This window comes from Lactuca virosa, chromosome 4, assembly GCF_052849685.1.
Source record: "Lactuca virosa cultivar CGN04683 chromosome 4, Lactuca_virosa_CGN04683_v6, whole genome shotgun sequence".
NCBI classification, from domain to species: Eukaryota; Viridiplantae; Streptophyta; class Magnoliopsida; order Asterales; family Asteraceae; genus Lactuca; species Lactuca virosa.
Window position 1 is genome coordinate 390,224,825 of NC_136429.1, and position 17,820 is coordinate 390,242,644.

At 38.6% G+C, this 17,820-nt stretch overlaps 2 protein-coding genes and 1 pseudogene across 2 annotated transcripts; all 3 read left to right on the forward strand.

Moving 5' to 3' along the window:
• Positions 1-3,999: 3,999 nt before the first annotated feature.
• On the forward strand, positions 4,000-4,908 carry LOC145106402 (uncharacterized). The gene has a single exon (XM_079043393.1). It carries the CDS (start codon positions 4,000-4,002, stop codon positions 4,906-4,908), a length of 909 nt encoding a protein of 302 aa, XP_078899519.1.
• A 9,178-nt stretch (positions 4,909-14,086) lies between these two features.
• Positions 14,087-15,109, forward strand: LOC145106403 (uncharacterized). The gene has a single exon (XM_079043394.1). It carries the CDS (start codon positions 14,087-14,089, stop codon positions 15,107-15,109), a length of 1,023 nt encoding a protein of 340 aa, XP_078899520.1.
• Positions 15,110-16,635: 1,526 nt separating this feature from the next.
• On the forward strand, positions 16,636-16,959 carry LOC145106404 (putative mitochondrial protein AtMg00820 pseudogene; annotated as a pseudogene).
• Positions 16,960-17,820: the final 861 nt, after the last annotated feature.

Below are 17,820 nucleotides of genomic sequence, written 5' to 3' on the forward strand. Positions count from 1 at the left end.
ATATATATATATATATATATATATATATATATATATATATATATATATAATGTTTAAAAATATATTTAATTATTTAGCAGTTTTGAATATTTGATTATCGTTTAATCGTTTTCCGAATTCCAAAACTGCAAAACATTTTCGAGTCGATTTAGCGTGCCCTAGCCCCTAAGAAGCCCCTAATAAAAAAGAAATCCAGTCTTCTATCTACAAACTCACGTCTCCGTGTCTCCCGTCTCTATCGATTGAGGCATCGAGTCATCGACTATCGCAGTATCGCACGTACACCACTCGTCTTCTTGTCCTCCGGCTATCGCACACCACTCGTCGTCGTCACTCTTGTTTCTGACTTTATGTAAATGAGTTTATGTTGAATATTTAATACTTTATGACTTCATTTTATTTGTATTTTTTAATTTCATTTTAAAATGTGGTGCTTATTAAATGGGTTATACGGGTTGGGTTCGACCCACAAACCCATATACTTATACGGGTTTTATGGGTTGGGTTGGGTTGATGTTTTCAACCCACCAACCCGTGACCCGCCAACCCACCAACCCATATATTATATGGGTTGGGTTCGGTCAATATATTCTGACCCGCCAACCCGTCAACTCGTGACCCACCAACTCGAACTCAACCCAATTGTCAGGCCAAACGGGTAATCCAGTTCGAAGGCTGTAGACCTAGTATGCATGTTGTTATATATTTGTGTTGTGGTATTTCAGAGGAACTGACTAAGCTTTCGCTTACAGTTTGATTTTATGATTTCAGGTACAACTGAGGATTGAGAATAGGGTCCATGTGAAGGCGTTATTGTGCACATCATTCTTGATATTTATTTGATCTATAATTTTGGGATAGTCTGATTATGATTTTTACTTTTGGAAACTATGTTTTGAATGATTTAGGGATTTTAATATAATTTTAAAAATGAAAATATTTTGATGGTTTTTGGGATGTTACAGGATCAGGCCTCGTATTTATGAACAACTTAACTTTATAAATTCTAATATCCACATCAAAGTCATATATATTGCCATGCTTTACTGATTATGCATATCTATGAGATTAGAGCTTTTGGAGACACCGGATAGTTAGCAACTTTCAATTGCATGATTAGTGTTTCATCCTTGCCACATGTTTAGTAAGGGTGCCAATTGGTTTGGGCGGGTTTAGGGTCGTAGGTTCGATGGTTGGCGGGTCAAAATACATTAGGCCAACCTAACTCATATATGTATTTAGGTTGGCAGGTCACAAGTTGGCGGGTGGGCAACATCAACCCATACACGACCCGCATTACCTGTTTAATTATATAGCTCTTCCATTAACCGATTCTGTATTTCCCAAAAGAGATTAACAGTTAAGTATAAATAAACAATTAATTGTATAACAAAAATTATAATTAAATACTTAGTTATTGTTGTTCCGCCTCGACACTAACAAATACCCCATTCCTATGTGGCCAAAAATCTCTTAACTTCATTGTGGCCAAAAAAATCCTCAATTTCGATGGTGATTGTGGCATGAATCTTTGCGAATCGACGAAGAAGAGGGAAAGAAAAAAGGGCAGAAACAGATGGAGCAAAACAAAAGAAGACTTTAATCTTTGAGATAAATTTTTCTTGTTGCCCAGTCATGTGATTGCTTGCCCCATTATCCAGGTACCAAATATTGGACCTGTTGGGTTCATCACCTGTAGACTTTAACTTTGGGGTTATATTTTTCTCATTCAATAATACCTCCTCATGCGCTTCAATAGAGTTGTACATTGACATTAAGAGTGTCGGCTCGTCATCCTCTTCATCCTTGGTTAGATTTGCCTCCTTGGTTAGATTTCCCTCCAGATTTCTTTCATGCCTTGGATTTTACACTTTGAGGCATAATGACCGATATCTTGATAGTTGTAGCATTGTACCTTACTTTTATCATGAGTACCAAATGAATTTCGACCTCCTCCTCGGTTATGGTGGACACCGCCTCCCCTACGACCTCCTCGGTTATTGTTAACGCCTGATCTTCCACTGCCATGGCCACGAGATTCTAGCCACTCCTGATGAGTTAGTAATAACTCATGTCCATCCTCACCTTGTTTCTTAGATCTATCAAGCCACTCCTGATGAGTTAGCAGCAACTTCTTCTCATCATTATCACTCTGACCGCGTACCCGCTCTTCATGCGCTTTCAATCTCCCGATTACTTCTTCGACGGTCATTATTTCCATGTGTACGAATTGTTCAATTGTTGAGGCAATCTGCACAAACTTAGACGGAACTGCCCGTAATAGCTTCTTTACCACGTAGGCTTCCTTAATCTTGTCTCCCAATGCTCAAATATTACAAGCTATGTTGGTGATTTTTGCAGAAAAATCATCCACAGTTTCTGTCTCCTTCATAGTCAAAATCTCGAACTCCGCCTTTAAGGTTTGAACCTTAGCTATCTTCACACGATCAACACCCATGTAAATTGTTTTGAGTGTGTCCCAAGTCTCTTTCGTTGTCTGCTTCTCTGCTAACGACAGGACCATGTCTTCGGGAATGGATTGATAGATGGCAGCCATTGACATCTTATCTTTCTTCACACCAACGGGGTTCTGGGGGTTCTTAGGTTCAATTGCTTCCCATACTTCTTGGACTTGCATAAAAACCTTCATCTTTATTGCCCAAAGTGCATAGTTGCTTCTCGTCAACATTGGGTAATGGATTCCATATGAGCCGTCTTTTTTTTTTGTCCATCCATGTCGTTGATGTAGCTTAGTAACCTGGTATTGCTCTAATACCAAGTGTAAATCAGAACCCTGTGTTTCTTTCTGCAGAAACACTAAACACAAGAAATAGAACAAACAGTGGAAGGGAAGAACACAATGAAAAAGGGTAATTTGGGAATAAACTTTTCTGCTGGGTTTTATTAACTCTAAAAAACACCCACCTAAACATTTAAACAACTCCTATTTATACTAGAAACAAAAAAAACTAACAAACTAAGTTTATCTGCTACCAAATTTGCAGGAAAAGATAATGACTCAAAATTCAAAAATAAAAACGGATATGAGTTTCAAACTTCTGGATTATTTCAACATTGCCACCTATAATCTTCATTATATTCAAGTCTGACTAGGCTCGGATAAATTTTCCAGATTGGAACATGTTCAATTCTCTTAGGTTAGAAACAAATTCCGGTTATCTTATAATATTTAGATGACAAAATTTCAATTATAAATTATCGTTATTTAACAAAAAGTTAGTGTTAGAAATAAATAGAATGTCTGATATATGTCGTTCGTTGGTTCTCGGGTGATCTCTGTCACGTGTATAATTCCTGACAAGTTTATGAACGAGTTCTGAAACAGCACACGCCACAAACTAATTCGAAAGGCACATAAGAGTTTGGCATCTTAGTAATGCAACAGATAAGTGCATGGAAACAAAACCATAGCTGGAACACCATTTCGTGGATTCTCATCGTCACTCCACGAAACCCCTTCCGGTAAACATGGTGCGTAGAATTTTGGCAATCTCTAGAATATTCAAAGTTGATAGATGTTCATACTTTCCACTCCATGCTCGTTAATTTTTCTCATAGAAAACAATCACGTTCAACGTTCTTGTTTCTTTTTGTTCGAGATCTGAAAAGTGCTTCATTCAATCTTAATTAGCACTCACATGGCCATATTTCGCATTTTCCCAAGATGCATTAAACTGTCTCATCTCACAGGCATCATACACCTAGTTCTGATTCAAATCAAAGAAATAGTGGGTTGCCACGTATCACCTAGAAATTGCAAGGAGGTGAAAACCGAGAGATAGCAATGGCTCCACGTCTGTTGTCCCACATTTTCATGCGCCTAAATTATTTTCCATTCAAATGCATGATATGCGGAGTGCTTTCATTCCATCATTATGGGGCTTTTAACTTCGTATAATTCCAGAGAGTAAGGCTGGTAGTTGGTATCACTAAAAATTGTATTTCCCTTCTTCAAAAAGATTACTACCAAAACATCAAATGGGGTTTTCTCCAAAACCATCATCCAGGAAAGATTTCCGATCCATTACTTTGCCATGCAGATCACATCCATGCACCTACAGAATCGACAAAGTGCTGAATAAAGTTAAAACATGGGAATCCACATCATCATTATCGAATCCATCTGCAGAAATCATTTGCAGCGGCGTGTTTCAACTGACAGAGTTGTATGAATGTTTGGATGACCTTGTCCAAACATGTCCTTCCAAAACTTCGTTAGATTCCAGCAATCAGAACATGAGATGGACGGATGAGTTACTTGATGTATCTGTTATTTTCATGGATATTTTCAGCAATATATCTGATCTCATGTTGCAGACAAAACAACATGTGAGGGATCTGGGGTGTGATCTAAGGAGAAATGGTGGTCCCAGCATCGACAGCATCATTGACAATAACACTGCCTTCACAAAGAAACTGAGAAAAGACATTAAAACGTCTGTGGCTAGTCTAAATCAATTGGATGACATGATTGGCCACTCTCCCTTGGTAGATTTTCAAAACAACCATCTCATATCGGTGATCCGAGTGTTCAGAGAAGTTAAAGCATTCACCGCTGTTATTGTGCAGTTGTTGTTGAAATTCTTGGCTATTCCACTTTCGAAGACAAGATCGAGAAGCATATGGACAGCAGTCTCAAGATATATATCCAAAAGTAAAGTGGTACCAGAAGAAAAAGTTGATACTAATATAAATGAGTTGCAACACCTTGATGCTGCACTATTCAGATACAGGACAAGCAACAAACTGGAATTCATCCAAACCGTACGAAAGAGACTAGAGGAATTTGAGGCTACTGTCGACAGCATCAACTCTCACTTGGAATCAATATCCAGGCACCTGATTTCAACCAGAACCTCACTTCTTAACTTCATCTCTTTCTACTAGCCAAAATATTATCATACACCTGCAACGATGAAGCTACTAGATCTCCAAATATTAGATGATGGATTGAAGCTTTTTGTTTACATTTTTCCAAATTATCATATAAATGTTATACATTTGTTGAACATAGAGTAAATATTGTTATATTGATACACCCTATCAATATTTTTTAAACCAAGCTTGTGCTTTGGTGTTGAATCAACTCATAGTTGTTGACTTTATATTTTCTGAATATATATTTTTATTCTTTCACTTGGGGTTATTTTGAAAATCATTTCTAAAAATGGTGTTATTGAAAATGCATCCCTCCACACTGATCATATTTTGATAAATATCGCTCCTCGATTTTCATAATCGCTACAAGAATAGCGAGTATTAGTGGCGAATAGTAGTGGCGGCAGACTGTTGACGTCGCCGCTAATAGGTCGATGTTGTTGCTTCGTAGCTAATGCTCCAAAGATCGCCACTAATGGACTATCACCACTAATATCGTGTGTCGCTGCTAAAAGACTGGTGTCACTAATACCATGCGTCGCCACTAATTGTATTTTCTATTTTTTAGTATTTAATATTAAAATTAAACATAATGCAATGTATCCAAAATACTACATTCTATAAAAAATATTAATCCAAACATCCGGTCCAAAATTCTCATCCAAACATAATGCAATGTATCCAAAATACTAGTCTAAGATACTAACCCAAACAAAAAGTTACATAGATCCTATAAGTAGCTACTCGCCATCATCGTTATCCTACGTTTACTTTGTTTTCATTTCGTGGTAGCAACGATCGAAACCATTATTCAAGTGTCCCACAAAATGTTGGGTCTTTTAACATTTTTTGAAACATGTCCATTTACAAAGGAAACAATATATTCTTATAAGTTAAATCAACAACTTACAAAAATATAAGTACACTACAAAATATATTATCAACATATCATTATAACATTCTACTTTACAAATTAAGGTCATGAAGATTATAGCATCCTACTTTTTTTTCATTTTTTCATTATATCATTGTACTTTCCAAATACATTTAAACATACATCATACACATATTACATATACATTATAGCATTGTACTTTTTTTCTCTCCATTTTTTAATTATAGCATTGTACTATAATTAAACTTATGAAAATATAACTATGTACAGAATATATTATGAAGATATCATTATAGCATTCTACTTTGCAAATTAAGGTCATGATGATTATAGCATCCTACTTTTTTTCATTTATCCATTATAACATCGTATTTCTTATTATACTTAAACATACATCGTAAAAATATTGCATATACATTATAGCATTGTATTTTTTTTTTCATTTTTTCCATTACAACATTATTAAACTAACTATTATACCAAACTACAAAATACGAACACGTCAAACACCTGGTACACATACACTAAGGTGCAATGTGCAATTTCATTGATTAGCACCAAATTCATATTTTTCCTAAAGCAACTAAGATTTGGGAATTTATGAAAGCGTTTAGTTACTTCGTATTTTCATTATACTTTTAATTGAAGTTTGTGTCCTATCCTACCCGTTCGGCTAACGACCCTCCACTAGTCAAGGGTGCGGTGGGTAACAGTGGATACCCAATGACGGTCATTTTACAGGTCGTTTCCTTAAACACCTTTATAGACCCGCTTCGTGAATGAGGCCTAGTATCGGTAAGACTGACCTTTTACATATACATATAATATAAATTAGACTTTTATTTTTATATAGTATAAGGGTGTATTTTATACATTTAAAATATTAAGTGGTTTTATTAATTCTCTCTTTTAATTAAACTTTTAATTAACTTAATAAAACCATAATGGTGTAATTTGAACTATTCAAAATTATCAAGGTTCTAATTTTATATAGTATAACGGTGTATTTTACAAATTCAAGAAGTGCACTTTTGAAACTTTTTAAATTACTAGGGTTTAAGAATTTAATATTTCAAAATTAAAACTTTTAATCAAATTTTGAAATTCCAAAACTTGAGGGAAAATTTTGAAACTTTTCAAAACCTTTTAGATCATATTTGAAAACAATTAAATTAATCATATAATTTATCTTTATCACATAATTTGACCTAATCCACTTTCAACACAAGATAATTCAAATCAAATAATATAAATATTTAATTTTATCATATAAACTAGTAATTATCTTATAATTTGACAATTATCTTCTAATTGGATGAGGATAATCATTACCATATTATAAAAACCGAATTTAATCAGTAAAAATAGTTTATGGTAATTATCCTAACCCAATTCTAGTCAAAATCCCGAAAAATATGCCAACAGACACGTAAACTCGTCGAGTCGGACTTCGACTCGTCGAGTTCATAGTGAACTCGTCGAGTTCATATATGGACTCGTCGAGTCCACGCTGCAGAAGTAGATTTTCGAGTTTTCCAACTTTGAACACTTAAGCAATTCATCATATACAACAGAAAAACGACCTAGGCTCTGATACCACTGATGAGTTTTGAGAACTACAACATTCCTATGGTGTACATGCAACCGTAATGCTTTGGGTCTAGTTTTTCTCAATTTATACATGCAAATAACCATCCAAAGCACAAACCCTAAAACTAGCATATCAAATTTCGAAATTGACATATGATTAGGGTTAGAAACCTTACCTCACTTGTTATGTAGCAATAACAAGAACTATCCTTCTTGATCTTGACTTATGAAAGCCTAGTGCCCCAAGTGTTGCACCTCTAATGGAGTCACAAGCACCCAATGTAAGAGGAATGACTTAGGAGAGAAGGATTTCGGCCACCTTAGGGTTTCATAAAGCATACGACGAAAATCCTTAATATTGGGGTCTATTTATACTTGTGAGTGCTAGGGTTTTAGGTGGAAAGCCTAATATGATTGCTTAAGACTTAAGCAGTCCATGGACACCTTCTAGAATACCCCCTTGGACGAATTCTTTATGGGCTTCCCATAGAACTCGTCCAACCTTATTCCAAGGTGATCCATCGGCCCAATTGCAACTATAAGTGATTTGCATTATCAGTCACCGATTACTTAATCAGTCTCTTTTGACCACTAAATTAATTCCAAATTAATTTCTGATCAATACTAATTAAATAATATGATTTCCAAGTAATATATTAATCTTGTAATATATTAATAAAACCATTTTGAGTACCAATTTATTATTCATATAATAAATCCTACTCTCTCTCTCTCTCTCTCTCTCTCTCTCTCTCTCTCTCCAGTTGTCATCCTATCAAGTTGCATGAGTGAAGGCAACCCAAAAGGACCATGCTCATAATCAAATCAAGCACATACCAAATATAGTTATGGGCTTAGACACCTAATCCAACAGTCTCCCACTTGGATAAGTCTAATAACTAGTATTGCAAATACGACTTCAGAATTTGATTAGCAATCGTAGCTTTCAAAAGCCGCTATTGAACTCTGATCTTATCGGTAACACGTCATTTAGATAAGGGATCATATATTCCTCCATTCTAGAAGATATCGTATGAACTGAGATATGGATTTTAATCATTCTCTCTGTTCATGTGTTGTTTCCCGATTTTCGATTTATGACGACTGACTAATAGAACAAATCAAATCAGTCCGGGCTTGACCAAGCGCTTAGGGTGTCATCACTAAATCATCGAGGGGCCCACATATATCCCTTTTATCCTACATTGGGTAAAAGGAACGGATAAACTTCGACTCATATGTTTGTACTATTTACTCATCAAATCGCACACAACAACACGTTTTATAACATCAAGTTACTAATGCGTTACGTATTTTCAATGTGCAACCGACTCATAAACAACAACTCATATCTATCCGTTTTAAGAATATAAGATATTATCGTCTCACACTCACTCGTGATAAAATCCACGAAGTGATTCACGTGAACGTGGGTTTAATCCAATACTCAAATCCTATTTCAGGAGCACTCATGAACACTGCATCAAATTTGTGCTATGTCTAAGCACTTTAGACAATCTACAGTCGGATTCATAACAGTCTTACCTCATTACTTACTTCCAAAGTATGATTGACTGTGGATGTTTGAATAACCTAGTTATTCGGGAAGTAAAACATGCAAAATGAAACACAAGAATAATCGAATCCAATATGAATATAAATAAAACACTTATTATTTAATCACCATATTGATTACACATTATTCATTGTATAATGTTTCGACTAACCAACTTAATACTTGAATTGAAACAATAGTTATCCCATGCTCCAAGCATGTACACTATGTTTACCTATGGTCTTTACTTTGTGAAATAGATCAATTGAACACATTTCCAATGATGCTCATTTCACAACTCCAAATCCTTATTATAAGTGTAAGAATGCCAAATTCTTGCCACTATTATAAGTGTAAGAATGTCAAATCCTATCTATTCAAAATAATGTCGATATGGATTATACACATCTCAAAAATTAATTACTAATTAGTATTTATACACTGAGCATGGAGCAATGTTGTTGACGTCCGATAGCGATAGTGGAGCTCGTTTTCATCTGCACCAACGCCGAGTATCCGACGAAATTAAATGGGTGAGTGAGTGAGGACAAGACGATGGAAGGGAAAACTGCAAACTACGAAGGGTACTGATTCGGGATTCTCGATTCTACCATATTCTAGGACACACTCCAAGAAAATACAAATTAAATATTAAATATTAATTTTTTTAAAATCATATATATTTGGTGGTTTGTCGGGTTCACCAGTAAACCCAAACACATAACCCGAACCAGGCCCATGAAATAGGCAGGTTGGCAGGTTGGTAGGTCGAAAATCTCAACCCATACCTGTTTATTTTTTTGGTTGAGTTTATGTCGTGTGTCAGGTTGGGTTGAGAATTGTCACCTATTCATTCACGGTCTAACTATCAGATAAATTTTCCAGATTGAAACATGTTAATTTCTCTTAGGTCTGACCTATGGCTAAAATTCACCTTGGATGGCATATGCTTACGTTAGAAATAAATTCTGGTTGTCTTATAGTAATATTTAGATGACAAATTTTGAATTTATAAATTATCTTTATTTTTAAAAAAGTTAGTGTTAGAATAAATAGAATGCATGATACATGTTGTTCGTTGGTTCTCGGTTGTTCTCTGTCACGTGTATGTCATTTTACAAAAAGTTAGTAATGCAATATATAAGTACATGGAAACAAAACCATAGCTGGAACACCATTTCGTGGATTTTCATTGTCACTCCACGTAACCCCTTCCGGTAAACATGGTGCGTAGAGTTTTGGCAATCTCTAGAATATTCAAAGTTGATAGATGCCCATACTTTCCATGCTCGTCAGTTTTTTTCATAGAAAACAATCATGCACGTTCAATTTTCATGTTTCTTTTTGTTCGAGATTAAAAAAGTGTTTCATCCAATCTTAATTACCTCTCACATGGATATTCATATTTCGCCTTTTCCTAATATGCATTAAACTGTCTCATCTCACAGGCATCAGCATCATCCACCTGGTTCTGATTCAAATCTAAGAAATAGTGGGTCGCCACGTTGATATGAATCAGGGGAGATGGGGCAAGGTGTACCGAAGGCATAAGACCAAGGGGTGATTGGTATTTTATTAAATAAGGAATCTAGTTTTTATCTTTTCTAGTTTCCTGGAGTTTAGGAGTTTCCAAGTTGACTTTTATTTAAATAAGGGGTTTAGGGTCGGCTAGATTTTTTTATGCATGAATTACGTTTTGTCTTTCTTGTGGAGATCTCTCTGAAATCTCGAAACCTTCAGGGCCCTATTGTTACTTTCTTAAGCATTAAGTTAATCGTATTTGAAATTGTTATTCAGTTCATATCAAATTGGTATCAGAGCAACGATTCTGGAGCACTATTCACGACGTACTGTTCACATCGTTATTGTTCACGTCGTTACTGTTCCTTGAATTGGTATGACGAAACCTACCACAAGATCGGATAGCACCAGCAAGGACACAATGTCTCATGATGGCCGGAAACGGATTGAGAGGATGGAACAGGAGTTAATGGCAATTCGGGAAGAGTCAAAAATAAGAATGGCGGAAATGCGAGCAGAATCAGAGAGTCGACAAGCCTTGGCAGATCAAAGACATGCGGAGCTTCTGGCACTATTGCTGAAATCGAACCAACCCTCACCTACACCTACCACCACAGTACCTCCACCACCATCCACGCAACCTGTTGCAACAGTTATCGGTCACACAGGTATAGGCCCCAAGATTACATCTTTAATCCCACCTAAGGTTACACATGGATCTTCGTTTCAACGGGCGGGTATGTTTTCTCAGCCACCACTTGTTCACACACATGTGTATACCCAAACGCAACCCGCCTACACTATATCCTCTATGGTTTATGATGAACAAGGAGTCCCCATACCCAAGACCTTTACGCCGGGGACCGGGTCTAATCAGAGCAGGTATAAGGCGTACACAGGGAATGGTTGGGGGTATGAAGAACCAGCCGAACTACGCCACAACCAAACGGGGCGAGCCTTCGATCACCGAATGCAACCACCGATCGCCAATCACAGTCACGGAGGTGGGTAGGTCCCCAACACAGATTACCGCCTCCGCAAGCTCAAAATGCCTTTATTTGAAGGAGAAGACGCTTACGGTTGGGTTTATAAAGCAGAGTGGTTCTTTGACATGCAAGGTTTGAGCACATCATCGGAGAAGCTTAGGGCTGTTGTTTTATGCATTGAGGGTCCCGTGTTGGCATGGTACAGGTGGAATGAACAAAGGTCTCCGTTTCGAAGTAGGGAAGAGTTGAAACATCGGCTATTGGATCGTTTCCAACCGTCCCAAGAGGGAAATCTTTATCAACAATTCTTAGCAATTAGTCAAGAGGGTACCGCACGGGAGTACGTGGGATTATTCGAGCAATCGGCAGCGCAACTGGGTGATATTCCCGAACACATATTAGAGGCCACATTTGTAAATGGTCTCAAACCCGAACTTAGAAAATCAGTGCGAACGATGCAGCCCGTGGGAACGAGTCAGGCAATCAAATTAGCATTACTCATTGATGAAAACAGAACATGTGATCAAGTGAAGGTGACCAGTCGACCTGCAGCATACCGGAACAGTTATGCGCGCCCACTTAACGTAACCAGTATCCCTGACACCAAAAACACCATTGGTAAGCTAGCTCCAACACCCTTTAAACGCTTGACTGAGGCTGAATTGGCTAACAAACGAGCAAAGGGATTGTGCTTCCGTTGTGACAGCAAGTTCGGACTAGGCCATAAATGCTCGAGTAAAACATTACAGGTCGTGCTGATTGGTGAAGATGAGGATAAGGAGGAACCCGAAGGCGAAGAACATGCGCATTTAGATATGGTTTCAGTATCTGCTAGTTCAGTAATGGGGTTAACCACACCTCACACTATGAAATTACGCGGGCACATTAGTGGGTAGGAGGTGGTGGTTCTGATTGACAGCAGGGCTACACATAACTTCATTTCGTTGTCATTAGTACCTACTCTTGGTCTTACCATTAAGGACAGACGTAAGACAGGGGTGATGCTGGGAAACGGGCAGTTTGACAAGAATTTTGGTATATGTAGGTGGGTAATATTAATTCTACCGGGATACCAGTTGACATGTAACTTTTACCCCCTCGAGCTCGGCAGTACCGATCTAATTCTAGGAATTCAATGGTTGCGTACCTTGGGCGATACCCGAAATAACCAGAAGGAATTAACCATGTCTTTTGTTGCAAGTGGAAAGAAGGTAACACTCAAAGGGGAACCAGGATTAAAAAGGGATGAATCCTCCTTACAGGCGTTGGCTCGCGACTTACTCGGGGTTAGCAAGGGTTTTCTAGTCGAGTTTGATAACTTGGTGGGTTTGGAAGGACCTACCTCACAAGTCCATCATGTCTTGGATGACTTGCTGGTTGATTTCAGTGATATATTTATGTTACCAGTGGGTTTACCGCCATCACGGGAGCATGAACATGCCATTAATTTGAAGAATGGGACCGAACCGATCAATGTGCAACCATATCGGTACCCCCAACTACAAAAAGACGAAGTAGAGAGGCTAATTAATGAAATGATTTCAGCCGGCGTGATTCGTGCGAGTTCCAGTCCGTTTTCGAGCCTGGTGTTGTTGGTAAAAAAGAAAGATGGCAGCTGGCGTTTCTGCGTTGATTATCGTGCACTAAATAAGGCAACGATATTAGATAAGTTACCCATCCCAGTTATCGATGAATTGCTCGATGAATTGCATGGCACTGTCATATTTAGCAAGCTTGATTTAAAATCCGGCTATCATCAGATCCGTATGAAGCCGGATGACATCCCGAAAACAGCTTTTCGAACTCATGAGGGATATTATGAGTTCCTTGTGATGCCTTTTGGGTTGACTAATGCTCTGTCAACCTTCCAAGCTCTTATGAACAAAGTTTCTCATCCTTACCTGCATAAGTTCGTGTTAGTTTTCTTTGACGACATTCTAATCTATAGTCGGTCAATGGACGAGCATCGGGAGCATCTTACTTTGGTTTTCGGCTGTCTAAGAGCCGAGGGTCTGTTCTGCAATAGAAAAAAGTGTTAAAGATCATCACTAGCCCAATAGAACAAATATTATCTAGAAGACTTTAGCTTGTTCTAGAACGCTCTAGAAGATTCTAGAACATTATGGAAGACTATGGAAGACTCCGGAATATACCGGAAGAGTCTAGAATACTCTAGAACGACATGGAAGACCCTGGAAGGTTATGGATCATTCTAGAAGACACTGGAGCAACCTAGACCTCTCCAGAACATGGTAGAATATTCTAGAAACATATTGAAGCATATAGAGTATGTTAGATAGTTCTAGAGTTATCTAGTATGTAGTAAGTGTATACTAGTATCTAGAACCTTCCTAAGAGGCCTATAAATAGGTGTGGAGCTCATTTGCTCCAAACCATCCAAGAAAGCCTCAAAGAGAGCAAAGTGTGTAGTAGTCTCACAAAGTGTAAGGTCTTCTTAAGTGTCTTAATAAAAGTCTTGTTGTTTCCCATACAAAGAGTCGTGTTCAACAATCTGGTATCAGAGCAAGGTTTCTTGATAGTAAGAACGAGTGATTCTCTTTGTATCGTGAGTAGTCTGTGACTCTGCAAGTTCGGTGTCGAAACTAGCTTGTTTGGTATTACCGAGGTACTGCCAACACGATGTGTGATCTCCAAGTCGTCGGAGGAATCAAGAAACTCAACAACAACAACTACAAAACATGGGAAACATGTATGAAGTCCTACTTACAAGGACAAGATCTATGGGAGGTCGTTGGCGGAAGCGAAACTACGCCGCCGGAGGAAGATGTTAATGGCGCTCTACGCAAATGGAAAATCAAAGCAGGCAAAGCAATGTTTGCCTTGAAGACCACAATCGAAGAAGAGATGTTGGAGCATATTCGGGACGAGAACACACCGAAAGAAGCTTGGGACACGTTTGTGACGCTTTTCTCAAAGAAGAATGATACGAGACTACAACTTTTGGAGAACGAGCTATTATCAATCTCACAACGTGACATGACGATTGCTCAATATTTCCATAAGGTCAAGTCGATATGTCGGGAGATTACTGAACTAGATCCACAATCCGTCATTACAGAATCTCGAATGAAGAGGATCATCATCCATGGACTGAGGCCGGAATATAGAAGCTTCGTTACTGCTGTACAAGGATGGCCCGTTCAACCATCACTTGTAGAGTTTGAGAATTTGTTGGCCAGCCAAGAAGCTATGGCTAAGCAAATGGGAGGCATCACGCTGAAGAGTGAAGAAGAAGCACTCTACACAAGTAAAAGTCGAAGGAATTTCAAGCCACCTTCTAAAGAAGGATACAAAAATGCTGACAAAGGGAAGAGTCAGCCAGGAACCTCACAACCATGGAGATCTCAAAAGACCGACAATAAGAGTTCTCGGGGGAGGAGGTTCGAAGGCAACTGCAACAATTGTGGAAAGTGGGGCCACATGTCCAAAGATTGTTGGTCAAAGAAAAAGTCTGTGGAAAGCAATGTCGTAACTTCCAAAAAGGAAATAGAGGATGAATGGGATGCAGAGGCATTATGTGTCATAGAAGAAAACGAGTTGGCACTCATGGCAATGATGGGAGAGCGTATCAACTATGAGAATGACTGGATCATTGATTCAGGATGCTCCAATCATATGACTGGTGATAACTACAAGACGTGAAGGAGTACAAAGGGAGTCGCATGGTACTTACAACCAACAATGCACGACTTCCAATTGCTCAGATTGGCAAAACAACGATCATGCCTGGTAATAACTCTGACATGGTGTCACTACATAATGTCTATCACGTACCAGGTATGAAGAAGAACTTGTTATCGGTATCGCAACTAACATCGTCAGGAAACTACGTCTTGTTTGGCCCACAAGATGTGAAGGTCTATCGAGATCTTAAAATATCAGAAAATCCAACAATGGAAGGACGGAGAGTGGAGTCCGTCTATGTGCTCTCCGCAGAGTCTACCTATGTAGACAAGACTCGTAAGAACGAGACAGCAGAACTATGGCATACACGGCTGGGACATGTTGGTTATCACAAGTTGAAGGTAATAATGGAGAAATCCATGCTCAATGGCTTACCTCAACTTGAAGTTAAAACAGATGTTGTTTGTGCTGGATGTCAGTATGGTAAGGCTCATCAATTACCATACAAGGAGTCAAATTTTAGCGCAAAGAAGCCACTAGAGTTAATTCACTCAGATGTGTTCGGTCCAGTCAAGCAGACATCAGTTAGCGGGATGCGGTACATGGTGACGTTCATTGATGATTATTCGAGATATGTGTGGATTTTCTTCATGAAAGAAAAATCTGAAACATTCTCAAAGTTTCTAGAATTCAAGACAACGGTCGAAGGAGAAGTGAGAAAGAAGATTCGGTGTCTACGCTCAGACAATGGAGGAGAATACACCTCGGAAGAATTCAATCGCTATCTAAAAGAATGTGGTATACGTCATCAATTCACATGTGCCAACACACCTCAACAAAATGGTGTAGCTGAGAGAAAGAATCGACATCTTGCAGAAATTTGTTGAAACATGCTACACGCGAAGAATGTCCCAGGAAGATTTTGGGCTGAAGCAATGCGAACTGCTGCCCATGTGATCAATAAACTTTCCCAACCAAGGTTAGGTTTCATCTCACCATTGGAGACACTATGGAACATGAAACCTACTGTTAGCTACTTCCGAGTATTTAGTTGCGTCTGCTACATATTTGTACCTAGTCATTTACGTAGCAAGTTTGACAAGAAAGCAATCAAGTGTATATTTGTTGGATATGACAATCAAAGAAAAGGATGGAGGTGTTGTGATCCAACAAGCGGAAGATGCTACACTTCAAGAGATGTAGTGTTCGATGAAGCATCTTCATGGTGGTCCTCAGAGAAGAAAGTATTACCAGACTCGGAAAATATTGAAGAAGTTTTAAAACAAAAGATGGGGGAGCAAACTGCACACATTTGGTCAAGTGTTGATACACCTGAAGATCTGAGCGACACTGATGTCATTGAGCAAGAAGTAACTCAAACAAGTGATGCCGGTGAAAGGGAGACGCCGCCTCCACAACTTCGAAGGACGGAAAGAATCTGAAAGCCTAATCCCAAGTATGCTAATGCGGCCATTTTAGAAGACGGTGTTAAAGAGCCGGAGACATATGAAGAAGCAATTAAGAATAAAGCTTGGCAGAAGGCAATGGAAGAAGAAGTTACAGCCTTAAAGCAGAATCAAACGTGGGAACTGGTACCAAGACCAAGAGATATAAAATCCATTTCCTACAAGTGGGTTTATAAATTAAAGCGACACACAGATGGATCAATTGAAAGATACAAGGCTCGTTTAGTGGCTCGAGGGTTCTCACAACAATATGGACTGGACTATGATGAAACATTTAATCCAGTGGCGAAGATAACTACTGTACGGGTGCTGCTAGCTCTTGCAGCTAGTAAAGACTACAAATTATGGCAGATGGATGTGAAGAATGCTTTCTTGCATGGAGAATTAGATCAGGAGATCTAAATGAACCAACCAAAGGGATTTGAGGATGCAGTTAATCCCACTCATGTGTGCAAGCTGAGAAAAGCTCTTTACGGATTGAAGCAGGCACCAAGAGCCTGGTATGGTAAGATTGCTGAATTTCTTACCCGAAGTGGTTATTCAGTTGCACATGCAGACTCAAGCCTGTTCGTCACAGAAAAAGAAGGGAAGTTGGCAATTGTGTTGGTTTATGTGGATGACTTGATCATCACCGGGGATGACGAAAGAGAAATCCATCAAACAAGAGAAAATCTATCGGTGCGATTCCAAATGAAAGAGCTGGGGGAGCTTAAACACTTCTTGGGGTTAGAAGTTGATCGTACAAAGGAAGGGTTGTTCCTCTGCGAACAAAAGTATACAAGAGATATACTTCAAAAGTTTGGCATGTTGCAGTGTAAGCCAGTATCAACACCAATAGAGCCAAATGCCAAGATATGTGTTCATGAAGGAAAAGAGTTGGAGGATGGAATGATGTATCGACAACTAGTAGGTAGTCTTATCTACCTAACTTTATCTCGGCCTGACATTGCTTATGCAGTTGGAGTTATGAGTCGATACATGCAAAGTCCGAAGAAACCTCATTTGGATGCTGCCCGACGGATCTTGAGATATGTCAAAGGTACAATTGACTATGGTCTCTTGTATAAAAGAGGAGAAGACTGCAAGTTGGTTGGATATTGTGATGCTGACTATGCAGGAGACCATGATACCCGAAGATCAACCACTGGGTATGTGTTCAAGCTTGGGTCGGGGCCAATATCATGGTGTAGTAAAAGACAACCAACTGTATCATTGTCAACCACAGAAGCGGAGTACAAAGCAGCGGCCGTAGCAGCTCAAGAA